Consider the following 26,392-nt stretch of genomic DNA (forward strand, 5'->3'; position numbering starts at 1 on the left):
GGGGTTGTTTTATAAACGCACGCGCAGACGCATTCTCAAGGGAACTGGCGGGAAACTTCAAAACACAAGGAAGCAAAGGTAGAGTCGTTTGTGATGTAAATTAAACACTATTTCTTGCCGGTTTGGCTTGTTCCCGCCGCTTTGATCTTGGACTATGGCGAGATCAAAAAGAAAATCAAAGAAAAAGGCCGAAGAAGTCGTTGTTTCGGGTGAGTTTGCGAATAATTTTTCGCGCATTCCGACATCAAACAGAAGCAGTACAAAACCGACTGTTAGTTTCATCAAGCAACATTAATTAAGCTTATTTATGTATGTTTCTAATCAACTAAATGCTGCAAATCCTTCCTTTCGTATCTAATACCTAAATTTTATTATTTTCTTCTGTATTTTCTTTTAAATTCTCACATCTATAGTCCGGGCTATATTTCATTAAAGATTCATAGTTTTGATGTGGTTTCCCCCCAATCGAAGCTGCACGTGAAGCTTTGCTATGTGTTTATTTGTAAACACAGGTCCATCTTATCAGTGGTGTTTACATTGGGGACATAGAAGCTGGGAGAAGGGGGAGGGGAGAGTGGGGGTTGGACGGGGGGGGGGGGGGGTACTCCACCAGAATTTTGGTAGGGGTGTTCTGCTGGGATTCTGAAAGGGGTACCCTGTTTATGACAAAAAAACTCAAATTTGTAGACCCTGTTCATAACATAAGATATAATTTATTGCACTGAGTTCCTGTTTCAATAATCATGTCATCTCGTGTATCGTTTTTTTACGACCATAATAACCAGTTTCGGTCAATACGAAAGTAGAAACCTTGAATATGACAGGAAACTCAGGAAGAACTTCCAATTTGAGTGAAATTGCATACCCTGTTTATGACAAGAAGCTCGAAAAACCATACCCTGTTCAGCGGATCATCCCCGTATAATCCATATATGGGAGTACCCCCCCCAGGGGGTTGGAGAGCACTTTCCACCCCAAAGTCCTGTCATTTGTACTGCGCATGCTCAATGAATTGCATAGACTCTTGACAACTCAGAGCTGTGATAGGTTAGAATATTTCTTGTGGTAATTGATCGAGGAACTGTGCAAGCGTGCAAGCAGTCACAAAAGCCCTTGCAATGAAAGATAAGAATTGCCTTGAGAGTCAATAATATGACAGTGCTCTACCATAAAAACAGCTTTTTTTAAAGTAAAATATAATCTGTTTAATTGGGGTGTTTGCACTATAATTCAAATTTGAGTATGTGCACTACAGTTCAAGTAGCCAGATTTCTCGATGCAGTGTGCTAGGGTTTTCCAGAGTGGCATGTTACTTGAGCATGCAGAGTAAGAATGACAGGTCTCTGGGGTTGAGAATGGGCTGGGGGAGGGAGACAGGTGAACAAGAGGTGACAAGAGCAAAATAATTATATGATTGTCAGATAATTTTATAAAATGACATTATAAAATGACAAGATCTAACACATAAAGCCCATCTGTCCCAATTTTAAGTGTGCATGTAAAAGTGTCTTGATTTCATGTGTTGCACTTTGACCAGGATAACTCTTAATCAGGGTGGGGAATTTGTGTTTCTTATTTTGATGTGATCGATTGTGCCTTCCCATCCCCAGCAAAGAAAGGAAGACAGACAGAATCCATTACAAGTGATATTGATAATACAGGCTTTGATCAACTTGTTGCTAATGCAGGAATCTTCCTTAAAAATTCTGATGACAGCCAAGATGAAATAGGTAATTTGTAGATCCAGAAAATATCCATACCCCAACCACAGAGGGAATTCATAAGAGGACCCTCTACCCCCAGGAACTTCCTCCAGAATTTCCAATTTTTTCTATGAATGGGATATCGATATTTTCTGGAACTACAATCTGCTTGAAGACTATAATTTACAGTCAAACTCATCAATGATAAATTCCTCTGATAAAAGTACTGGAATGTACTTACAGTAATAATTATACTTTCTGTCAAACAATGATTGCAAACAGTCCCAACTCCTTGTATAGCGAAAGATATTTTAATAAACTTCACGATCCAAGTCTTTTTTAGTTGGCTTAGACATGTCCACACTTTTTGTATTTTTTGAAAGGGTTCAGAAAATCTCCCAATATTAAATTATATTAGGACTCAAGTTTCACCATTTTTTCTTTTTTCTTTGCGTATGAGACAACTAATTCAGGTTGCATGTGTAATATTTAATTGATAGTAAGATGTATTGTTTTCCTCTATTGTTCAGGTGTTGATGTGCCAATCTTTCAGAAGAGACTCACAGCTGCTATTAAAAGCCATCAGAATTATCCAAAGGTGGAGTTCATGAGGGCGTAATATATAATGTATATGCATATAAGATAATGGCTGATCAGTCGCTGGTCATGATCACTGGCCAAATTAGTTCCAGCTTAGTCATACCTCAATTCTGGCTAAGTATTACTGGTCAAAATGACCAGCAAGGCAAGGATTTCACAGGACAAGCCCTAGTTCTGGGGGACATTGTCCAATGTCTGGCAATTATTTTAAGCCTTCTCATTGAATTCTGGATGCAAATATGAGTCTCAATTTTAGTACTTATAGTTGGAAATTAAGTGATTTGATTGGTTTTCTGAATGGGTTAGAAATCTTCAGGAATTTGATGTTTACATGTATATGTGTTCTATATCATTGATAATGTTCTTAGGTTATTGAAGAATTTGTTGAGAGTCTGCAAAAAAGGTCTGAAACCCCTGAAAGGTACTGTAAACTGTACTTGTCCAATTTTTCTCATGCCTTGACTTGATTGCTTTATGTAGATTAAGTAGCTTGTACTTATTACATTTCTGAATTCTTTGATTTCCATAGATTTCGCCTGAGCCTTTTGCCCATTCTTGTTGCTGAAGAGAGCGAAGGAAGGTACTAATATTAGTGACTAATTGATAATTTTTACAATATCAGAGTAACAAACTGCAGTATAAAAGCAGACCTTTATTACATGGCAGCCATGTTTATTCTCATGAGAATTTGCTATTCTTATGGATCTATTGTGCAAACCAACATGGCTGCCGTGTGAAAACGGCCCATTCTGTTGCTTGTTCTTGGCACTTTAGAAGCCATTTGTTTATGTCATCATGTTTTGTAAATTCATTTAAGCACTAAAATTTTGTCTCATTCTTTAGCATTCATGGACACAACCAAGAGAGTTTGATTCGGATATTATTAGGAATTGACCTTCTACAGGTAAAAATGGTGTCATTAGTGTGAGGCTTTAGTCTAATAGTTTTCAACACAGATGCATATTGCAGCATTTGAGGAAAGCCAACAGGAAGTAATTCCCTTCATGAAAGGCTACCTGACAATGTACATATAAGATAATTTGAATACTAGTAGTAATAAATATATTTATAAATAGAAAGTGTAATGATATGAAAAGAATAAACTACATTTAAGAAAAGAAAAATAATTCAATAGGAGTAATACTAAGTTGTTTTAATTTTTAAAAAAATGTTTCAGCCAAGAATTGCCAACATGCTGCTAGAGAAGTTACCCGAATTAATGGGTGATGAGAATGGGTAAGGATCACTTCAACTTCTACAATAAAATTATAGCTGATGATGGTGATGATGATGATGTGCAGGAATATCGTAAATATGGACCATCATGATGCATGGATAATAATGGTATTTTACCTTGTGTTGCAGACATGGGTCAAATAATGGTGAAACTAACACTGCTCGGCTTATTATGAACCAGTTCCGATGGCTTGACAGAATTGTTAATAGCAAGGTAAGATTTAGATTCAACAGCCAGACTTGACATCTTTGATTTTCCAGGTTGTCAGTTTCATTAAAAGAAATGATGATCTTATCATGTAAGAAAATCATGTTAGACATACAGTATGTTGGAAAGTGAGCGCCTAATTTTGAACCTAATCTCCCAATGTCTGGGAATACAAATTTAACAAGAACCACTGAGGAATCCAGTTTGATTTGAACATTTTAACCTTAAAATCATGTGGTGCTATAATAGGAACTAACAGAGAAGATGCTAGAAATGGTGAGCATAACATCTCCTGATGTTCAACATGAGATCATTACCTGCTTACCTGAGGTGGTAGATGACACTGAACACACAGGAGTGGCTCTGCAGTTAAGGTTAGTGGAAGGAGCAACTGATACCAATGGTACCATTGGAATGGTTCCCAAGGAACCTTCAGGGCTTAAAATAATGGTCGGACATCGGACAGTATCTGGTCTGAACTGGGACTTGTCTGGTCAAATCTTTGCTTTGCCGGTCATTTTGACCAGTAATGTTTAGCCAGAAATGAGGTATGACTAAGCTAAAACTAATTTGGCTTGTGATCTTGACTGGCAACTGATGGACCGTTGACCTTCTTTTTGGTTTGGGATTAGCAGTAATTGCAGGAAATTAGGCTTGATTTGTCGTTTTGTTTTCAGGGAGCTTCTACTACAAAACACAAGCCTTGCTGTACCAATCCTATATGCTTTATCAAACCTAAATCTGAGACAAGATTTGCTAGCTGAGGTATGTGTTTGCTAACTTGTGTTAAGGAGTACTATACAAATGCTTTATTTATCAGTATTGCTTAATCATTGCTATTGGAGACTTGTTACTCAGCTGGTTAAAAATTCCATGCAAGACCAGAAGTGATGTCTATCAATAACAACCCATTTCTTATTCTATGTACATTATGTGATCATCAGAACTTTCAATAGAAGGACTTTCTCACATGGCTGTATGTGACAATAGATTTTACCCTCTTAGCCTCACATTCAAGCACACCTGAATAAGTTTTAAAATACTTTAGACTTACAGAAACAAAGCTGTTTATTCTTATGGGTTGGTATAACCATGTTCGAACATGATAAAAGTCTGTTATTTTGACAGCATTTAACAGCATGTTTGTCTTTTGAAAACTCAAATTTAGGTACGAGTGTCAGTGTTACAGATGTTGCCATCAGCTGAGCTTGACGATCTTCCTGTTGTTACCAAGTTTATCTTACAGTCTGTATCAGATAATGATGCTTTTGAGGTATTAATTGTAGTTTATCATTCATACTACATGTACAGTGATTCCCATTAGGTTTAAGAGTTATACTTTTTCTACTCATGCAACTGTAGTGCCCCAAAAAATGAGTTGACTGCACAAGTCTTTGTTGTATAATCCATTTGTTACTTATTACACAACTGAAACTCTTGTTGCAAGTTTGGAAAGTTTCACAAGAAATTTATGCCAAGTAGCATCATCCTTTATGAAACTTGTCTTGCAAAACTGTTGTGCTGTTGCAAGAGCTGAAAGAAGTTCTAACATCTAAAAGGGCTTTAAGAGGATTAACAATTAAAGCCAATTTTTAGTAGTTTGTTTCTCCGGCCCTCCCCCCCCCTTTTGAAAGGTAGCTACTAAAAAGATGACTTCATTTCTTAAAGGTCATAAGTGAACTGAGAATGAACCTGGACTTCGGTTCCTTGATTCCCCAGTCATCCTCTACACCATTAAATCCAAGACAGGAGGGGTAGGTATATTATTATTTTTATAAGGTTTGGCAGGAATCTTTCTAGAGTACTATATTTCCAAAGATGAAGGAAGAAAGTAGTTACCATGTTGTATGACAGAACAAAAAAACACAAACAAACAAAAAACAAAACAAAAAATGATGACAACAACAACAACAACGACAACAACAACAACAACAAACAAATGAAAAAACGAAAAAGAAAAAAATTTAGCCAAATCTTGGCCTGAGTTATCCAACATGGCAACTATGGGGTCACATTCTCCAAGGTCAAGAGGTATGGACAGGATTAATATTCATAGCTTTTGTTTTTAGTGCTTCAGCCAGTGCTGATAAAGATGGAGAACTGCTGACTCTAGATGCAATACGCTCAGGTATCAGATTCCAGAAGTCAGTAGCAGAAGGCTGGTTAAAGGTAATCAATGTATTATTTTTTTTTGCTCTTTGAATTGATCTTATAGTTTTTTGTTAAACAATTTGTTGTTTTTGCAGGCCATAGAATCTGTTAACTCTGCAGCTTTGCATAAGGTATGCCATCATAAGCATTCTTATGTATTTCATATCAACATTGTGTTTTATTGTGTGTATTGTTATCATTGTTGTTGCTACTGTAGCTCTCTCTTTTCGTTGTTATTGATGTTTTTGTTGCGACAATTGCTGCTGCTAAAAGTTGCTTTTGCTGTCATTGCTGTCGTTTTACTGTTATTACAGTTGTCATTTATGTAGCTTCATTGTTGCAGTTGATATTGTTGCTGTCATTGTTGCTGCTGCTGTCGTGTTATTGTTACTGTTGTTGCCGTTGTCATAGTTCGTATTGATTGCAATTTTTGTTGCAGCATTGTTGCAGCTATTGTTGTTGCTGTTGCTGTTGATGTTTATGTTGTTGTCAATGTTGTTGCTATTGTCAATGTTGCTGCAGCTGTTGTTGTTGTTCTTATTGGTTGCAGTTTTTTCGCAGTTATTGTTGTTGCTGCTGTTAATGTTGATGTCGTTGCTGTTGTTATTGTCAATGCTGCTGCTGTTGTTGTTGTTGTCCTAGTTCTTATTAGTTGCAGTTTTGTTTGAGCATCTTTATAGCTATTGTTGTCGTTGCTGCAATAGCTTGGCTGATGTTGTTGCTGATACATGCATATGTATTTTTTAATCGGTTTTGATGTTTTTTTTTCAGGTCATCGATCTCTTTGTCCTTCTCATTCTTCATTCTACTGGTAACCGCAAAAAGACAGTAGAGAGTCTTTTCAGAAATAAAATCAAAGTTGGCCATTTTACCGAGGAGATGCTCTCCTCAGCTTTCAATTCACATAATCAGGTATACTTTACTTGCTTAGTGGTCACGAGAGCTACTCGTGCGAGAGATTTTAGAGGAGTATCACATATAGTAATCTGTCTTTTGAGGACATCCCTAGCATGGCGCTTGTCTCAATCGCCGCAATTTTGTTTTTAATCTTTTAAAAATTAAAAAAATTTTTGTTGAGAAAATGTATTAAATTAAGTGTACCATAGTTGCGCGCTGTAACTTTAGAGATTTTAGAAGCGATTTCTTTGTGACTTGCCAATCTTTGCCAATTAATGCGCAGGCCCTAATCTGAATGACTGCTTACCTTTGACTTTTTCTGCAACATTGGTGTCACAAAACAGCTGTACTGGGACAATGTCGGCATGATGGGCAGCAGTTGTTCCAACTTTGCGTGCGCAGAACTACATGTACAGTAATATTCAATTAAATTTAACGCGAAAAAATCTTCCTTCTATAGGGGATCTGCAGGTGCCAGAAAGATAAAATTCTAAAGGCTTATAATCTATAATTTACTTATAAATTTATTATTATTATTTTGTTTGTTTGCAGATTCTACGCGAGTACTTCAGCAATCTACTGTCTCTTGGTGAAGTGCTTCTGAGATCCCCGGAGACCTCTGTTTCTTCATACGCATGCGCTATTTACAGGCTCGCCTTCGCATCCTTTGATCTCTACTGCAAGCAGGTATGGAATTTGTGACGTCAAACGTCAGTTGTTTTGTTTCTCTTCTTTTTTTTCGCCTAAAAATGTGGCCGAGTTTCCAAAATTTCTTTCTATTTTCTAAGATGTCTGGTTATTTGAGGCTTTGAGACCAGATTTTTTCTCTCTCTCGAAGCTGTGAAAGTTATTTTCATACTCTAAGATTTAGAAATACAACAGCTTTTTCCGTGCTTTGTTTAGTAATACGTCACGCAGGAAGTGCCGAAAGCCGGCAGGCGCGCGCAAATGACTTGGGCACAGTACTCTGCTCTTTGATAGAGCACAGTTTTGCCGAAAGCCGGCACGCGTGCGCAGGTGACTTAGGGACAGCACTCCGTTCTTTGTGGAGCCGCTCGTATGACTAATTTATTGAGGCACCTATATTCTGCTAATGCACCAGTAATAGAGAGTCGTGGATTGTGTGGTGTGGTTTTATGCACTGTGGCATGAAAAAATAGACATCGTTTTCTTTTGTTTGTGTTTGCCGACCTTTTCGTTGATGCAGCCGTTGCTGCGTCGTGTTTTTTTTTTTCGGTTTTTCGGTCTGAACCCTTCATCCAATTGTTTCCTTTTACCTTTGACGCCGGCATTGCATTCTACGCAACACATTCAAGTTCGTGAAATCTCACATCCGTTATCTTCACAGAACGAAAGTCTTAAAAGTAGTTTCGGGCTTGTCGACGCAATGGCTTTCTACATGTTCCATCGCGTAGATAAAAAATGATTTTAACTAAGTGTGAAAGAATTTTATAAAATAAGAAAACGATTTTGTTTTGTAAATCGTCTTCATCCTTGCCTGCTCAATTGCAGATAGTGACGAACTGGACTAGTGTACTTATACTTAGGACGCTATGTGAATTCAATCTGAAAACTCATTTGACGCTTTGCGTAACAACCCCGCGAACTGAGAAATCTGGCAGCTATTTCTATTTCTGAACTCGACATTTCATGTGAAAAAAAAAATTGTTGGGTCTTGCTTAGAATTTCACAAAGACTTTTTCGCTGCGCTCAACGAGTTCTCGCTCGAATATAAAATATGGACTTGGGGCAAGTGTAGGTCTTGCTCTTGATTTCATTTTTTTTACTGGGTTCTCAGTAAGGTTTTCCTCCCTCCACTAACCAAGCACTTTAAACTCTTATCTGATCAATCCGTGCACTGACTTAGATCAGAGCAGAGGTTGTTTTAGAAAATTTAGTTAAATTAAGTTGATGTTTTCACAGGAAATCGTAGGTGCCCTGGTGACTCATATCGGTAGTGGCTTCGCAACTGAAGCTGATTCCTCTTTAGATGTGTTATCAGACCTCGTGGAGACACACCCTAAGATCATGGCTCCTTTTGCTGTCTTTATCAAGGTATGACAGGTTTATGCACGCGATTGAAAGGGCTGACACGAATATCAGATTTTTATCAGTGATTAAGATTCTGATGGTTATGGTCGTTAGAATGAGGGCGGTGGTGGTGATGATAATGGTGGTGATGATGATGATGATGATATTGATAATATAATGATAATGGTGATGATGATGATATTGATAATATAATGATAATGGTGATGATAATAATGATGATGATGATAAAAATGATGATGAGAATCAATGGAGTTTTTGTTACGAAACCCTTTTCACAATACTGACTCAGAAACTTTTGTAACGAGAGAGTGACTGCCGTGCATGACATTAAATGACGTTAACTACTGCTGGGATAATATTAAGAAACAATTATTTTGGCTTCAAATCATACCTGAGAGATGCTCGTGCCTTTATATATTCCTATCTACGACTTTGAGTAAGATAAACACTTCTTTAGGGTATTCTGGATTACCTGGACAATCTCACACTGAGTCAAATCAGAAAGGTCTTTTCAATGCTGAGCACTCTTGCCTTCAGTAGCCCACGGGACGGTGCCATGATACAGGTACTGTACTTTAATATGTTCTTCTTACTATAAGTTATTTCTATAGGTTTTTCCTTGTTTTTTTTTATCCATCCATCCATCCATCCGTCCATCCATCTATTTACCCACCCATCCATCCATCCGTTCGTCAGTCATTCTATTATTTCCCTTCCATCCTATCCATCTATTCATTCCATCCATCTCATCCATATTTCCAACCTCATATGGACCCATCCATCTCTCTATCGACTCACCAATCCATCCATCCATCCATCCATCCATCCATCCAGTCCCATCCCATCCCATCCCATCCCTGCTTCCATCTTTTCCCTTTCTTCATATAGTTAATGACTTTAATTTTCTTTCGGCAATTCTAGGATGATGTGCATATTGTGATCAGGAAACAGCTATCCAGTAGCTGCCCAAAGTAAGTATGGGTGAGATTTTAATGGGTTCACAAGTTGTGATTGGATGCTGTGCGATACCACTATGTCACCCTTGATTCCCAAATGACCTTCAAAAGTGACCACAATAAAGAGGAAATCTTTTTTCCTCGATATTCAAAGGCTCAAATAATGGTTGCTTTTTTCATGTCGTTAAATTACACCAAAAGACGTTAAATTTCTTTATATTTTCCAGATATAAAAGAATAGGTATCATTGGGGCTGTCATGATTGTCCGCAGTATGGCCAGAAAAAGGTACTTTTGATTGACACCTGTGAATCACAACAATAAGAATGGGAGGTTCTTATATAGCGCATTTCATAACGTCTCAATGCGCTTTACATTTATGACCAGTGGATGACCGTGCAGCTTACAATCATGAGTATAATCACATCTATTTAAAGTACAACTGCCTGTTTTTGAACGACCACTCTCGTAAGCGACCATCTCCTTTAAGCGACCATCTCCTTTAAGCGACCAGTTCTCATACCAAAGTGGTCGCTTACGAGAGAGATCAACTGTAACATTTTATGCTTCCTCTGATCCTGTATTGCTATTTAATGTTTCATAGATCTGATGATGACAACGCCGCAACGTCTTCCCAATTCTTTTCCTCGATTAGCAACGATATTTACAAACAGGCAAGTGATTTTTCTTAAAACTGTGTCCTATATATTTTCTTGGTCTATTCCTTGATTCCGAGGATTTCTCCAGGTTCTCCGGTTTTCCTCCCTCCGCAAAACCTAACACGTTAAATTCGACCTGTAAGTTGGCCTTGTCCTGACTTTGATAGTCGTTGTTTCAAAGTATTGATAAACCGCTTTATTTTGTATTGAATGTTACTAGATCGTGAACTTGCTTGACATGGTTCGTTCGAGTGTGGCACGAGTCCCTGAAGCGGCTGCCTTATTCTACGATGAGCTGACCAGAGTTATTGAACAGGGCGATGTAGACAGGAAAATTAAGGTTAGCAAAAATTTAGAAATTGCAATTACCTGTCAACCCTATTAGCCATACCGTGGTTGAGAGAAAGACTGGGTCGAGTTGACATTGACGTGCATCATGGAATCGTTGTGGGAGACATTCACAAGATGGCGTCTATTTCGTCCCCTGAAACAGCAATGCGATGCCAACTCGAGCCAATTTTTCCTTAATCTCGGAATGGCTAATACAAAAACGTCTCTTATTTACGTGCAGTCATGTATCCGGCTGTTTTTACTGAACAGAGCATGACACGATGGTCTAAGACTAAGTTCAAACGTCGAACTTCACATGAGCCGAACCTAATGAAATGAAGACCGTCTTATTATCCATTGTTTTCAATGCGTACGGCTCGTGTGAAGTTCGAAGTTTGACCTGAGTTTAAGTCATTCATCAATGTTATCTATAACGATAAATTCACTTTTATTCACAGAACTGGATCAGTGAGACTGTTGTTTCTGATTTTCAAGAAGATTTTCTTGTTGACAGAGATGCCCCTTTACCAAAGTAAGTCAAGTTAATTCCAGGGGTGTAGGCAGCCAGCCGTTTTTCAGGGGAGTGGAGTGGGATGGGTGGTGGGTCCATTTGTTTGAAACCATTCAACTCAAGAGGGTTGAATCATACATAAATTAAAAATTAAAACTCCATAAAGGAACATTTTTTAGCTCCTGAAAGCTTCCCCTGGGTAAAAATTTTAGTTCATATGAGTTTCTATGAAGATTATTACCCTGCTACAAGCTGAAACTTTCACGAAACGTTCTACCGCCTAACCCTCTCAAGTCGTGATACTTTTTGACAGATCTTTACAATGCTTCTTAATAACACGTGCGGAATCGTACAATTTCCCGTTTCGACAAAGTTAGGGATTTGGTAGATGTCGATCATGCTATCGAGAAGCATTGTGATCATGAAGTGAAGCTTCTGTTGCAAGACAAATTTCGCAAAAATTTCCGTCATACCCCTCCCTCCTGTGAAATGTATCTCGCGTTGTTGCTGCGCATAAGTTTCAATCAATGGAAAGGCCGCAGCTTGTAGAAGAGTATTTAGGTCTTAAACCCCAAATGCTCTGACCTGCTGCGCGTTATTTATTTCTTTGTCCTCTTCAGGGATACTCTTCCTATTGAATTCGTTTATGGACTTGACGAGGCTGAAGAAGGTAGCATCGCACTGAACATCCTTCCGTTATTATTGACTGCTGCTGCTGCGACCTCCAAACCACAGTCTGTACTTGACAAGCCTCCTGTTGCTTCACTGGTATGTTTAGCACCTCATTTCCGTTTGTTAAGAATCTGTGAACAAAGTCAACATAATGGAGACTTGGAAGGAATCGATGCCTTATTGGGTGAGTTTTAGTGTATAATTATTGCGCACACTGGTTAGTCAATACTTTCATGTGTTACCAAGGTCTACTGTGTGTTCCATTTGATCGATGAATATTTCGTTTTAAGGAAGTATACAGCTATTTCCAAAAAGGTTGAATTCTGAATACTGCATACTGAATAGTGCATTCCAAGAACGAAGTGCATTGTCGGTCATAGTGACATTGTCTAAAGTAGGATTAATAATTATTATTTATTCTATTTTTAGTGTATTCCATCTGAAACAAACTACTAACTACATGTAGAGAGTTAACTGCTGTATATTTACTTTTTATTTCAAATTAACGAGACCCACAATGCACTTTGGTCTTGGAATGCACTATTCAGTATTCAGTATTCAACCTTTTTGGAAATAGCTGTAATTAGTTTTTGCCTATAGTAAAAGATATTTTTTCCTAAGTTCTGAATTTTATTTATTTATTTTCCTTGTGGAAAATCCGTAATCCTGTAGACTAAGGGATTGGACTGGACGTTAGATGACTGGATCTTGCTTGAATTGCAAAAAAAAAAAAAAAAATTGTTGAAATATTCGATTTTGACAGAAAGTTTACAATGTTTAAGTATAGAAAAAACATACCCAACCTGTAACATTCGATTCATGCTTCTAAATTCCGAATTTTGAGAGATTTTATATTTTGGAAAATCCGGATTCGTACATGCGTGGAGTGAACTGGACTTTGGTTAACTGGATCGTCGGATCGAAAAACGTTTTTAATGCCAAATTTGCAGTTTTTATCTTAAAATCTTTATTTTAATACTGATAACTAATAATTTTATACTGGAATTTTGAAAAAAAGATAATTTTTTTCATATTTGGAAAACATATTGGTTCTTGGATCACAAAAAATGTTGTCCATTGAGGTTGGTCAGTTGCCGTGATCCATTTTTCGTATGGAATATATATCAATCTCTTGTGTATTTGCTGGTTCAATGAATATCATCATTCTTGTTAACATCCTAGCAATATTTGAAGTATTATTATTCGTCCTAGGTTGTCCATTAATCACCTTTAAGTTTGATATGCTGGAGGAGATCAATACTTTGGCCCAAGCTGACCGTGAGGTTATGTGTAAAGCACTCTTCTACACCGTTAACTGGTTTATTGAGGTAAGATTACTTCCGCTTTTTTACTTCCTGCTTCACTTGCGCCTTCCTTCATGCATGCTTCCCTCGTTCGTTCGTTTATCGTTCGTTCGTTCGTTCGTTCATTCGTTCGTTTATCGTTCGTTTATCGTTCGTTTATCGTTCGTTCGTTCGTTTATCGTTCGTTTGTTCGATCGTTCGTTCGTTTATCGTTCGTTTGTTCGATCGTTCGTTCGTTTATCGTTTGTTCTTTTATCGTTCGTTCGTTCGTTTATCGTTCGTTCGTTTATCGTTCGTTCGTTCGTTCGTTCGTTCGTTTATCGTTCGTTCGTCGTTCGTTTATCGTTCGCTCGTTCGTTCGCTCGTTCTTTCATTCTTCCCATTCTTCTTTCCCTGCATCTATTCTTCCCTGCGTTTGTTCTTCCCTTCGTCCTTCTCTCCTGCTTCCCTCGTTTTTTCCTTCCTTCCTTCTTTCCTTCATGCTTCCCTCCTTCCCTTCATCCCTCCCTATTGTCCATCCTTTCCTCCTCCCTCCCATTTATTCCACCCCTCTCTTCCTTTCTTCCTAGCAAAATAGATTATGCTATTTCATAGTTTTTGCTAATTCTATTTTTTGCCCCTTAGCTCATCAATGGTTTTGCCACACAAGGCGATCCTGAGATGAAGGGGAAGACCCTAACACGACTAAATGACATAACATGTCTGTACAAACAGATCGAAACATCCCTGACAGGTAATAACTTGCCTGAGTATGTATTATTCTAGGACTTTCAGTCTGGGTCCTGTGACCCTCATTTCCAATCAAATCGGGGTACCAATAACTTTTTTCGTGTCTCAAGATTTTGTCAGCGCATTCCATAGTGATTCCAGGATACATTTAAAAAATATAAATTCTTTGCTTTTCTTTTCAGCTACACCAACTTTCACCCCTTCGCTAGCAACTTTTGATGGCGAGAGCCCAGCTCCTGTGGTTCTTCAAACCGCAACAAAAGGGAAGCGATCGAGAAAGGCGTCAAAAGGGTGAGGTCTTGTGTTTTTCAAAGCAATGCAATGCGGTGATACTCTTCATGTTTATAAATTTTGTCCAAAACAGTTTGCAGGTATGCAAGTTGGCGTTTTCTTCTTGTTCTACTTTTAAATTCCGATTTTTGGAACTAGGGTCATAGGTTAGTTAGCCACTGGCTATAGATTGTTGCCCTCGTAAAAAAGGACGATATAACGATGTATATTTTTTGTTTTATCGCTGCTGTTGATAACGCGATTGATACAACTGTACTTCTACTGCCGCTACTGCTACTGCAGCTAGTTACTAGTCAAGCGTAAGACTCGCTGTGATTGGTCAAAAGATTCATTGGTCAGCAGAGTGGAAAATTACCTTCTACGATATCAACCAAGCAAAGCAAAATAGTTTCACTTTGTTCTTTTTGTTTTGTATTTAGGAATGAAACGAAGAAGCTAGATGAAACCATTGAAAAGGTAAAAAAAACCTCCACATTTTATCGATGCCTTGAAACACATCCTCTGGGCTGATCAAGACTAGGGCACGCTGGGCTAACACAAGGAAGGAGGAAAACCCTCGAATGGAGGGAGAGACCCAACAAACCCTACTCACATGTGATGCCGCGTCTAGTAATCGAACCCAACACGCTAGTTGTGAGAGGCGAGTGTACTGCCTATACGGCACCCTTGGTTCTAATAAGCGCCTCTTGGTCTCCCTTCCTTCCATCGCATTCAATGACTCTGCTCTTTCTATTGTTCTAAAATGGAACTAGATTTTTGTTGGTGATGATAACTTGTTGATTCTTCATGCTATTCTCATCTAGCTTGCCGACAAGGAAAATGACAAAGATTTGGACTCGTCGTCAGTGAGTGTAGTGGAAAAAGATAAGCGAAAAGACAAGGCGTCATCCTTCTCCATGTCGCAATGCAGACCGTATCTCAGGTGGGTTGTGTTGTATGTCTCGAAACCGAAAAAAAGATGATAGGGAAGAAAATAAAGAAAAAAAGAAGGAAGGAAGGAGGGAGGGAGGGAGGGAGGGAGGGAGGGAAGAAAGAAAGAAAGAAAGAAAGAAAACAAAAATTTTTCAGTGTAATATTGATGTGATCTTTTAACCTTGTTCCAGGGAACTCGATTTGAATGTGTTTAATCTTCTCAAGTGTGGCTTCGTGACCCGTGCTGTACTGGATTCTGACATGAACACCGAGGTATGTTACTGGACCATAAAACAGTTTTACGCCCCCGCGCCCCATGCTGAAAATATGTATACCAGCCATCCATGTTGAAAAACACAAAGATTTATGTATTTTTATCGATCTAAACTCACAGCTAATCAAATCGACCCAAAATACCATGGACAATGACGCTCTGTAGTCAACTTGTGTATTTGTTTTCACAGGAGACAACCATTCTTAAGATCCAGGCACCTCACCTTCATTTTCTATTGGATGACTTGTCTCGTAAGCTGAACCACTCCTTGTCAGCTTCTGCCTCTTCAAGGAGATCTTTCCTCAAGGTATGGTTAGAAAGGAAAGACGGCGACGTTGTTGTTATTCAGGCGACTTTGTGACTCGATGTCTCAGTAGGGTCATTTACATCCCGGTTGATGTCGGTTGGTTGTTGAGCGAATGAGTGTGGAGAGAGGGGATACCAAGTCTACATAGGTAGGGAGAAAAGGAAGTTCAGATCTTCTTACTCCGTCACTGACTTATCCTCACTTCCTCTCCCTCTCACCGCATCTTTTCCCCCAACGTTCACTCACTTACCTGTCCACACCCACTCACTGACCCAACCTACTGACAAGGGATCTGATTGACCTGACTGAGTCACCGAATGAGCGATGAAATAAATTAGTGATCAAGTAATTATTTGAAGATAAAGGGGAATGAGGCCGGAAAAGGGATGGAAGGATGAGATTTGTTTTTGGGCGGGGGGGGGGGGGAGAAATCAGTAAAAAGCCATATCTATTGAATATTCTTTTAGCTAATGTTTTGAATTTTTTGATGTTTTTTCCAGTCGCGACATGATAATCAGGCTGGGTTTTCCAATCTCTCACGTATCTCAGCTAAAGACTTTGCTAAGTTCATGGTCGAGCTCTTACCTGCGTTTTGCGAGCATCTTGAAGCAACCAGTGCGTTCTTTCAGGTAAAACACAATTGAATGTTTGAAGTAAGTAGAATAATAGATCAATGAACGAACGAGCAAATGTACGAACGAATGAACGAAGAACGAACGAAGAACGGACGAAGAACGGACGAAGAACGGACGAAGAACGGACGAAGAACGGACGAAGAACGGACGAAGAACGGACGAAGAACGGACGAAGAACGGACGAAGAACGGACGAAGAACGGACGAAGAACGGACGAAGAACGAATGAATGAACGAACGAAGAACGAACAAATGAATGAATGAATGAAAGAACCAATGGATGGATGAACGAACGAAGAACGAACTAGCAAAGAATAAATAAACAAACGAATGAATTAATGAATAAATGAACGATAATTCATTATTTCAAGAGAAAGGCAGTGCGAAGTTATTTTGCCACATAAAAAACTTCAAGCTGCCATATTAATAACATCGTATAAAAATAAAGGAAATAAGCTTACATCATATGTGGCCTGTTTTTAGATGTTGCTCGCAAATAACGATGGTATAATGGATGGACCAGGATGTAACACTGAAGAGGCTTCAATCATGAATCAATGTTACCATCTCCTGTTCAGTTGTCTGCAAACCTTCTTTTCCTGGTTCGTTTGGTGTTACATATATAAGCATATATATATAGCTTACTATAAAATATTTGAAATATGCCGCGCGCGCTTATTGGCTGGCAACTGTTGTTCATATAAGACGACAGACAGGCTCGCGCAAAATAGTTCAAAGATATCTTATAAAAGAAATATAAAACGCCTGCTTATGTCTCTGTACTGTGATATAAACACTCTGGGAGCTGTAGAGCACGAGAGAAGCAAAAAGAAACTCTCGGCTACGCCTCGTTGTTCCTAAGCTTGTTTGTCTCTTGCATGCTTCAAAGATTCCAGCGCGTTTTATATTCCTCAATTACTGGGTTTCACTTGACGTCATTAATTGTCTCTTGTTGAATTTCATCAGTTGAATCTCATGTTTTCAATAGAATTCTTCCTGGCTGACAGTACATGGTGTAAGAATATACATGGCTGCCACGTGAGTAGGCTCAATGGAGGCAGCTTTACTGGATGACATTTTTATCTTTGCAGGAGTGGTTTTCTTAGCAGCGAGAACCAGGGGTTGTTAAAGAAAGCACTGACCGTTCTCTCATCTCGCACAAAGCTGTCTAATTTGACTCAGTCAGGACTTCAAGAGCTACTTAAGTAAGTTCAGATCAGATTTTTAGCCTTTAAGCCTTTATTGATTGCGAATTCAAATTTTTGGATGTGCATCTAGACTAGTCGTGTTTGCTCAAATCAGTCCTCTCTCTCCTAGCATTGTTACACGAATTCAGTCAGCAGCCACAACCGTTTCCGCATGCGCACTGTCTATTTAGGAACTCATAAAAGCAAAGAAGTCCATCTTGTGATACAATAAATACCGCTGTTATCTTTGATTATGGATTCATTTGTACAGACCTAGCCTCGTTTTGGAGTGTGTTATCGATTAATACCGTGAAAGCTTCAGTGTTTAGAATTTAGACTTGGACAATATAACCTTTCGTAACTCCTTGGATATCTTACTTATAAACGAGTCTTACACTATATAAATGAGTCTGCAGTCTATTGAAAACAGCGGCATGTTTCGAATTAAAAATGGACAAAATTAGCCACAGGGATCCCGCTCTACTTTTATATAACTGTACTTTTTTATCTTTTGTTTTTAAGGCAGTCATTCCACTACCTGGAGCAGTTTTCCAATACCATGATAGACATGGCTACAGCCCTAACACTAACCAAACTATTAGTGGTCTTGAGTGAAAGGCTAGATAATCAAGAAATCAATAAAGCTATTGGTTAGTAACAGATGAGCACAGGAAGCCCAATTTAGATAAAAATGAAAGGTGAAAACACTGTAGCAGTATCTCTACATGATGAGCGACCGGAGGACCATTGAAATTTATCTAAATTGGGCTCCCTGTGATCGACAGTGTAGGGATTTTGACTTTTGAATACCGTCTGTTAGTCTTTAAAGGGGCACCTGGTTAAACTGACTTGGTTAAGCTTATCTGTATGGCTGGCTCCAAAAGTGGCCAAGCAAAATATTACCTTAAGGTGACTGCCTACTTTTGGAAATTGATTTAAGCTTTTTTTAAAACTTCGATTTTCCGAATTGAAATTTAATGCTGATTCCAAATCTGGAAAGAAAAATAGGGTGTCCCGAGCTCGTTTTCGAGATAATCAGCATTTAATGGAAGCCTACGCACGAGCTTTTGGAGTAAAAATTGCGCCACCGGAAGGGATTAGAAAAAAATTAAGATTAATAAGATAATAGTTATTTGCAGACTATATGATTGCACGAACGAAGGCTAGTCAATCCTTCTACAATAATACATGGATATTTTCGACAAAAAGACAGAGAGATACATTGATTTGTCATATTTTGTAGTTTCGGTGCTCTTAAAAAATCTCATAAAGTCGAACAAAAATCCCTACAAAAATCTATTTTTTCACGTGTTCCTGATTTAAACTTTTCCTAAAATGTTGATATAACCTAGATTTTTAGGACTTTTTTCGAATGAGCTATCAAAAAATATAGAGTCCCGTGCAAAATTTGAGGGTTTTGCCCTGTTGAAGCTCAAAACGCGTATGGTTCTTCAATAAAATCTTGTAGATTTTTCAGCGGTTTTTGAGCGCGCGCTCATCGTGGGCTCAATTCGAACGTTCAAAAGTAGGCAGCCACCTTAAAGGGGCACCTGGTTAAACTGACTTGGTTAAACTTATCTGTATGGCTGGCTCCAAAAGTGGCCAAGCAACATATTATCTTAATAGAAATAATAAGAATTAATAAAAATTATTGATTTTTTTCAGCATCTAAATTGTGAGTAAATGACATCATTCATTCAGCCCTATAGTTCTTTTCGCTTTTAAACCAAACTTTCTCAACTGCAAGCGGTTCCCAGGTTAAAATTTTCACTAAACTGGTTTTCATAATCATATATGAGTCATATTATCCTCAAATATTTGAATTATTTGGACTTTCAAAATTGAGGCGTTTTCATCCAAGTGCCACTTAAAGAGTTTAAAGGAAGACTGAGAGTGCAACTTAAGATCGTTGAGTTTTGGTGACAGACATCTCTTCTCTCAATCCTTTGCGGCACGATTTCGTTACCAGCCTTTCTTATCTTGATAAAACCGAATTCAAGATGGCCGACATGCATTTTCAGATTATAAGATAACCGCCTATACCCTTTGTGCTTCTCGTAACACTTCTCTGCCATTCCTCACATGCTTTATAACTGTATTCAGCATGCGCATGCGTTTTCTTTTCTTCATTATAAAATAACTGCTCTAAATCTCGCGTTCTGATTGGTTGGGAGCGCGTGCTTTATGAGAGCACACAGCACGAGCGCGCACTTTCAGTTTCGTCATTCATGAAATTTGTATTTTATAAAAGAAATAAAAAACTTGCTTGCTGTGCTGTGTGAAGTTATAAAGCACTTGGGGATTGGCAGAACACTCGAGAAGTGTCGAGAAGCACTCCGGTACGGGTCGTCCTTCTCCTAACACTACTCTCATGTTCTGCCAACCCCCGCGTGCTTTATGACTGAAAACAGCACGCGCGTGCATTTTCTATTTCTTCAGTATTTGTCCAAATGAAAACTATATTAATTTTATTAAATTAAGCAAATACTACTATTTCTACAACAAGAACAGCAACACATTGAAAGGTATAAGTGTTAGAGTCGTTAATTTGATTACACTGATATTGGTTGTTTCAGCTAAGCTGACCGGAGGTTTTCTAAAGCGAGAATGGATCAAGAGTAACGGAGAGAAAGATAGTGGACCAAAATATAACGAGGCCCTTCAGTATCTTTTAAGGTATGGGCACGGCACGGCACACAACTGTACTTCATAATTTTATGTAGCTTTCTATGTTTATTAAGTTTTCAGTAACTGAAAATCATGTTGTGACAAACAATCTTCAGTTACTACTAGTTGGGCTATAGTTCTAAGAAGTAATAGCTTTAAACATTGCTTGATTTAAGTGCGCAATCAGACTATTCCGAAAATTCAAAGATAGACTGAGAATGTCCTTATATTCGTTTGATTGTGGGGCGGAATTTCGAGAAAGAGATTTTAACCTAATTTAATTTTAATTTAAAAGTAGCTCTGTCATCTCGCGACGACAACTTCAGTCCAAAGCCTTATAATTTACGAGACTGTAAAAGGTGCTTAACGTCCATAGTTCCTTCAGTTAAAATTCAACTGCAATCAGTGGAAGCCACAAGTGCGCACTTTGCACAAATCTATTTGAACTTCACTAGTCTACACTAGTCTATTTGAACTTCAAAAAGACGAATTTGGACCGTCTTTTTGATCAATCAATGCGAATGCTTTATCCTAGGTAATTTTTCAAATATCGAATTCTTGATATTCTTATCTTTTCAGGTTTAACTTCTCATTCTCCGAGGACCCACTGGCAGCCATTGAAGAAATAACTGCTGGTGCTTTCACTGAGTTAATGGAGGACGACACGTGCGCAGCATCTGAATCATATCCAACACTTACGAGGTAAGCCATCCTGTGAACCTAAGGTAAATGGAAATGGGATTCGAAATCTATTCAAGCAAAATTTGTTATATCAGTTCTTGACGGATCTCAAAAAATAGTGGCAGCATTCAGGACGACAAGTTTTATAACATTGTGTGTTATTTGATGCATGATTGACTGAAACTCAATCTCGTACCCAGAGCCTGCGTTTCTTCTGGCCTGTGGCGAAGAACGAAGGCTCTGGCATAATCCATTTTTTGCGCATGTGCAATTTTCCGGAAGTGAAATATAATCATCGAAAATCATTCTTTAAAACAGAGTTATGTGTTTACTTCCGATTAAAATAAAAATTAGAAATCGGGAACATGTTTAAAAAATATTTTTACCAAGTCTTTGAACGCATGCGCTCTTATACCGAAAGTCCAAGAAATCCTGGTCTCAAAACATGGATTGTACCAGAGCCCTCGTTCTTCGCCGCAGGCCAGAAGAAACGCAGGCTCTGGGTACGAGATTGACTGAAACTGCTATATGGTTGCGCACACACGCATATTTTATCAAATATTGACAGATCGCAGCAAATAGAGATCATAATATCGTATGTTGTTGTGTTATATTTAGATCGACGGTGCCTTCATTTTACCGTGCAGTCTTTGAAGAGTTAATCGCATATCTAAAACAAACACATGGAGTTCCTTTGAAAAGAACTGATGTGGAACAGGTTAGCGTAATGCTGCAGTACACCGCAATACACTATACTACACCACACCACACTGCGCCACACCACATCACCACATTACATCGTCCCGCATGACGACGCACACTAGGACTCGATAACACAACACCAAAAACCCACCATACATCAAACCCACCTCCACATTATACATGACACAACACACTACACTGCCACATACCACGTCGGACCGTACTCGCACCGAACCTAACTCAATATAATTTTCTACACCATCCAACACTACAAAACATACTTCACTGCACCACGCCCAACACACCACACACCGATACAAAATACAATACACTACACCACCACACACCACGTCGCACCGTACCCAACTCAATGTAACACCTTCACCCACTCAACACAACACATACTACACGCCCAACACACCACACACCGATATATAACACAGTACACTACACCACCACACACCACGTTGCACCGTTCCCAACTAAATGTAACACTTTCACCCACTCAACACAACACTTTTTATCATATAATTATCCATAAAATATATATATTTCTCCTTATCGAAAAACAGATATTTTCACATGTGAAAATAACATGTTATTTTCACATGTGAAAATATCGTTACCATGTGTATTTAAGCTATTAGTTTATAAATAAAAACAAAACTTTTTATAATAATAAAAAGCTTATTGAGTTGATTTTATGGATAATTATATAATGCAAACAGAATATTACATGGGCACTTGGAGATACGAAATTTATCTTCTCGTGTTGAAAATCTCTCACTCGTTCGCTGCGCTCAATCGTGAGAGATCTTTTCAGCACTCAAAGATAAATTTCGTATCTCCGCGCGCCCATGTAACATCCTCTATATATTACACACCCAACATACTACACACCAATACACATTACAATACTCTGTCTTTTTTGCAGGCGAATGAACGATTGACGCAATTGAATATTATTGTCAGAGAATTCCACATCCTTATCAACCTGGTCAAGGTAAGATTACAACAGTATCTGTAAGAGCTCCCTCTTATCAGGACAATCAAATTAACCCCCTTATTGTGGTCGCCTTATTAATACGGCTATTTTCACTGGTCGCGTCAGTGTTCGTATTAACGGGCTTCGACCTATACTCTATATTCAGTGAGTGTTCTGCTGGTGCCATCATTATCATATTCTCGATTATCTTGTTCTCGATGGTAATGTCCAAACAGTCCCTCAATCTTCTAATTCCTTGTATTAATTCATTAGGCATTTGATCAAAGGCAAGTCTTGGCTTCAGCTCTTAAGGTATCAATTCAGCATTACTATTAGCTATTTGGAGTTCAACTTGGAAAAGTGGGTCGAGGTGGCATTGCAGTGCATTTTGGGGCTGTATATGTATCCCCTAGAGCAATCCCAAAATGCACTGCAATGCCACTCGACCCAATCTTTCCCCTCAACTTCGTAATGGCCTTCATGATTAAGCGATCATAGACACTGTCTGTTGTCAAGTGACGCTTCGTTGCCATTCCATCGGGTTTTGAGACGTACATTGGTGATACCAGGTTTGGGTTGCGCTATTTGTGGTTACTAATCAAGTTTCTATCTTGGCTTTGTTGCGTGCTATGTTTTGAGCATAGTTTGCGTCTAATTAATATCGTCTACATTCTTTCAACGTAGCTTGGAAGAATTTTTGTTGAGACATTTCTGAAGCTTGGCATGCCTTTGCTGGACCAGACGTTGAGAACTAACAAGGTAAATAAAAGAGGAGACACGGTGATGGCAGGAAAGGAGAAGACCTGTTGGAGAGAGAGTTAGAAGGAAAAGGAAGAAGAGCAGAGGAAGGCAGAGGAGAGGAGAGAAGAGGAGAGCAGAAAAGGGCAGACGAGAAGAGCGACGAGGAGAGCAGAAAAGGGCAGACGAGAAGAGAGACGAGGAGAGCTGAAAAGGGAGGAGAGAAAAGAGACGAGGAGAGCAGAAAAGGGCAGACGAGAAGAGCGACGAGGAGAGCAGAAAAGAGCAGACGAGAAGAGCGACGAGGAGAGCAGAAAAGAGCAGACGAGAAGAGCGACGAGGAGAGCAGAAAAGAGCAGACGAGAAGAGCGACGAGGAGAGCAGAAAAGGGCAGACGAGAAGAGCGACGAGGAGAGCAGAAAAGAGCAGACGAGAAGAGCGACGAGGAGAGCAGAAAAGAGCAGACGAGAAGAGCGACGAGGAGAGCAGAAAAGAGCAGACGAGAAGAGCGACGAGGAGAGCAGAAAAGGGCAGACGAGAAGAGAGACGAGGAGAGCTGAAAAGGGAGGAGAGAAAAGAGACGAGGAGAGCAGAAAAGGGCAGACGAGAAGAGCGACGAGGAGAGCAGAAAAGAGCAGACGAGGAGAGCGACGAGGAGAGCAGAAAAGAGCAGACGAGAAGAGCGACGAGGAGAGCAGAAAAGAGCAGACGAGAAGAGCGACGAGGAGAGCAGAAAAGGGCAGACGAGAAGAGCGACGAGGAGAGCAGAAAAGAGCAGACGAGAAGAGCGACGAGGAGAGCAGAAAAGGGCAGACGAGAAGAGAGACGAGGAGAGCAGAAAAGGGAGGAGAGAAAAGAGACCAGTAGAGAAGAAAAGGGAGGAGAAAAAAGAGACGAGGAGAGCAGAAAAGGGAGGAGAGAAAAGAGACGAGGAGAGCAGAAAAGGGAGGAGAGAAAAGAGACGAGGAGAGCAGAAAAGGGAGGAGAGAAAAGAGACGAGGAGAGCAGAAAAGGGAGGAGAGAAAAGAGACGAGGAGAGCAGAAAAGGGAAGAGAGAAAAGAGACGAGGAGAGCAGAAAAAGGAGGAGAGAAAAGAGACGAGGAGAGCAGAAAAGGGAGGAGAGAAAAGAGACGAGGAGAGCAGAAAAGGGAGGAGAGAAAAGAGACGAGGAGAGCAGAAAAGGGAGGAGAGAAAAGAGACGAGGAGAGCAGAAAAGGGAGGAGAGAAAAGAGACGAGGAGAGCAGAAAAGGGAGGAGAGGAAAGAGACGGGAGGAGCAGAAAAGGGAGGAGAAAAAAGAGAGCAGTAGCAAAGGAAAGGAGAGGAAAATGAAATGAACCATGCAGTAAAGAAACGAGTGTAAGGCGGGCTATGGTGTACGTTTACTTATAGTGTTCCTTTGTTGTTGTTTTTTACAGGATGTAGTTCATGGGCTTTTGAAAAACCTACAACAAAGTACAAGATGTCTGCAACATTTCTGTGGCCACACAAAGGTAAGATTTTTTTCCCTGTTTTACTCACAAAGTTTCTTTACTACACAGGTTAGTATCTTGTATTTTCTGGTTCTCTTTTTCATTCCCCCCTTTCTTTCAGGTTTTTAAAGACATCGCGCTAACCAACCATGTTCCCGCAGTCAAGAAATGCTTGGAGTTATTTGTGTTCCGAGTCAAGGTGACATTGATTACCCATCCTACATGGCTCTATTTATTTATTTATTTTCGAATCACAAAAATTTGGAAGTGCGGGGAGGTAGGGGTAGGGGGAGGGGAGGGAAGGGGAGGTTGTTTCAGGGTGGACCTCAGACAAAAGAATAAAGTATAATTAATAACAGGATAGTTTTGCATTTCGACTCATTATTTGGCGTCATTCCAGGTTATGCTTACAGTGAACCAGTGTCATGAAGCATTCTGGATGGGGAATTTAAAGAACCGAGACATTCAAGGGCAAGAGATCCTATCCCAGCAGTCAACTCGAGGGGATGAAGATAACGACAATGATGATGATGATGACAAACAGAACGAAGATCAAGAAATGGAAGTGGTTAATGATAATGACGAAGATGATGATGATGACGAGGTTTGTGATACTACACCAAAATTGATATTTGTTAGACGACCTAATTTTATCAAGTTCAAATCGTATAAATCCTCTTTTTTTTCTATCCACTGAAAAACGAATAGGCTTGAAAAGGTCTTTATGAAAACTTAACAAACTCAAAATCGATAATCAAATGTTGAATTGATTTTTTTCAGGACGAGAAAAATGAAGCTGAGAGTGTAGTCAGTCATGATTCTGGTAAGGACGTAAAACTATTCTCACACACTTACCCCAAATTACTTGCATGTTACACGAAAATAAACTACCACTCCTAAAATTCTCTGCCACAGAAGAGGAGAATTAAAGATACTTTTTTTCATTTTTCTAATTTTTCCGCATTTTCAGGTGGTGGAGATGATGATGAAGATTCCTGTAGTGATAGCTTTTAATAACGAAAAGAAATATTGTTATGAGAAGAGATTCATGAGGAAAGCAGCATGCGTTGAAAGTAAAAGTAAAATAATGAAAAGAAAAAAAAAAAAAGAAAAAAGAAAAAGAAGAAGAAGAAGAATAGTCAAAAACCAGAAAAAGAATCGGAGTTATTTTAATGACCTTTTCTTAACCTGGTTGTATAATTTGTCATGCAAAACTGATATAAAATATTATTTTTACAACAAAGTCTGTTATTTTTGTATGTAATGATATTTGATAACAATATTTATCTATTTAGACAATATATAGATATTACAGCTTTGCTGATATCAATGAGCAGTGTTAACTATCGCATATATGCTATTCAAAGGAAGATTTGTGTTTTTTAGAGGGTAAAGATCCTGTTAGGGATGAGGGCCAAACAATATCTTAGATTTTGTCTCTAAATATCTCCAAAACTAAAATCCAAATAACAGAAATGAATGGACTGTCTGTCTGCATGTATGCTAAAAAACATACTTGCGTATAGAAATTGCCA

General features: G+C 39.0%; 2 protein-coding genes across 2 annotated transcripts; both read left to right on the forward strand.

The window, feature by feature from the left end:
* The first annotated feature begins 54 nt into the window (after nucleotides 1–54).
* On the forward strand, nucleotides 55–26,061 carry LOC116298354 (Fanconi anemia group D2 protein). The gene is made up of 46 exons (XM_089035474.1): nucleotides 55–209; nucleotides 1,611–1,730; nucleotides 2,234–2,301; nucleotides 2,672–2,724; nucleotides 2,833–2,883; nucleotides 3,147–3,207; nucleotides 3,481–3,539; nucleotides 3,669–3,753; nucleotides 3,997–4,121; nucleotides 4,425–4,512; nucleotides 4,916–5,020; nucleotides 5,416–5,501; nucleotides 5,817–5,916; nucleotides 5,994–6,029; nucleotides 6,670–6,810; nucleotides 7,348–7,482; nucleotides 8,719–8,850; nucleotides 9,305–9,412; nucleotides 9,769–9,818; nucleotides 10,031–10,090; nucleotides 10,407–10,476; nucleotides 10,682–10,801; nucleotides 11,250–11,323; nucleotides 11,923–12,158; nucleotides 13,187–13,302; nucleotides 13,903–14,011; nucleotides 14,190–14,298; nucleotides 14,718–14,754; nucleotides 15,102–15,220; nucleotides 15,402–15,483; nucleotides 15,675–15,791; nucleotides 16,292–16,420; nucleotides 16,909–17,027; nucleotides 17,517–17,630; nucleotides 18,135–18,262; nucleotides 20,189–20,288; nucleotides 20,859–20,981; nucleotides 21,579–21,678; nucleotides 22,597–22,665; nucleotides 22,921–22,959; nucleotides 23,332–23,406; nucleotides 24,804–24,878; nucleotides 24,979–25,056; nucleotides 25,258–25,461; nucleotides 25,638–25,680; nucleotides 25,828–26,061. The coding sequence occupies exons 1-46, from the start codon at nucleotides 155–157 to the stop codon at nucleotides 25,869–25,871; spliced, it is 4,347 nt and encodes a 1,448-aa protein (XP_088891600.1). The 5' UTR covers nucleotides 55–154; the 3' UTR covers nucleotides 25,872–26,061.
* On the forward strand, nucleotides 23,470–24,722 carry LOC148908727 (uncharacterized; the record flags this gene model as incomplete). Its single annotated transcript, XM_089035233.1, has 2 exons — nucleotides 23,470–24,248; nucleotides 24,293–24,722. Coding segments are annotated over 2 exons (1,209 nt in total), but the record flags the coding sequence as incomplete, so codon positions are not given.
* Nucleotides 26,062–26,392: the final 331 nt, after the last annotated feature.

The sequence above is a fragment of the Actinia tenebrosa genome, unplaced genomic scaffold, assembly GCF_029948245.1.
Source record: "Actinia tenebrosa isolate PJP-AT-01 unplaced genomic scaffold, QUT_ActTen_1.0 PGA_scaffold3__52_contigs__length_22856419, whole genome shotgun sequence".
Classification (NCBI taxonomy): Eukaryota; Metazoa; Cnidaria; class Anthozoa; order Actiniaria; family Actiniidae; genus Actinia; species Actinia tenebrosa.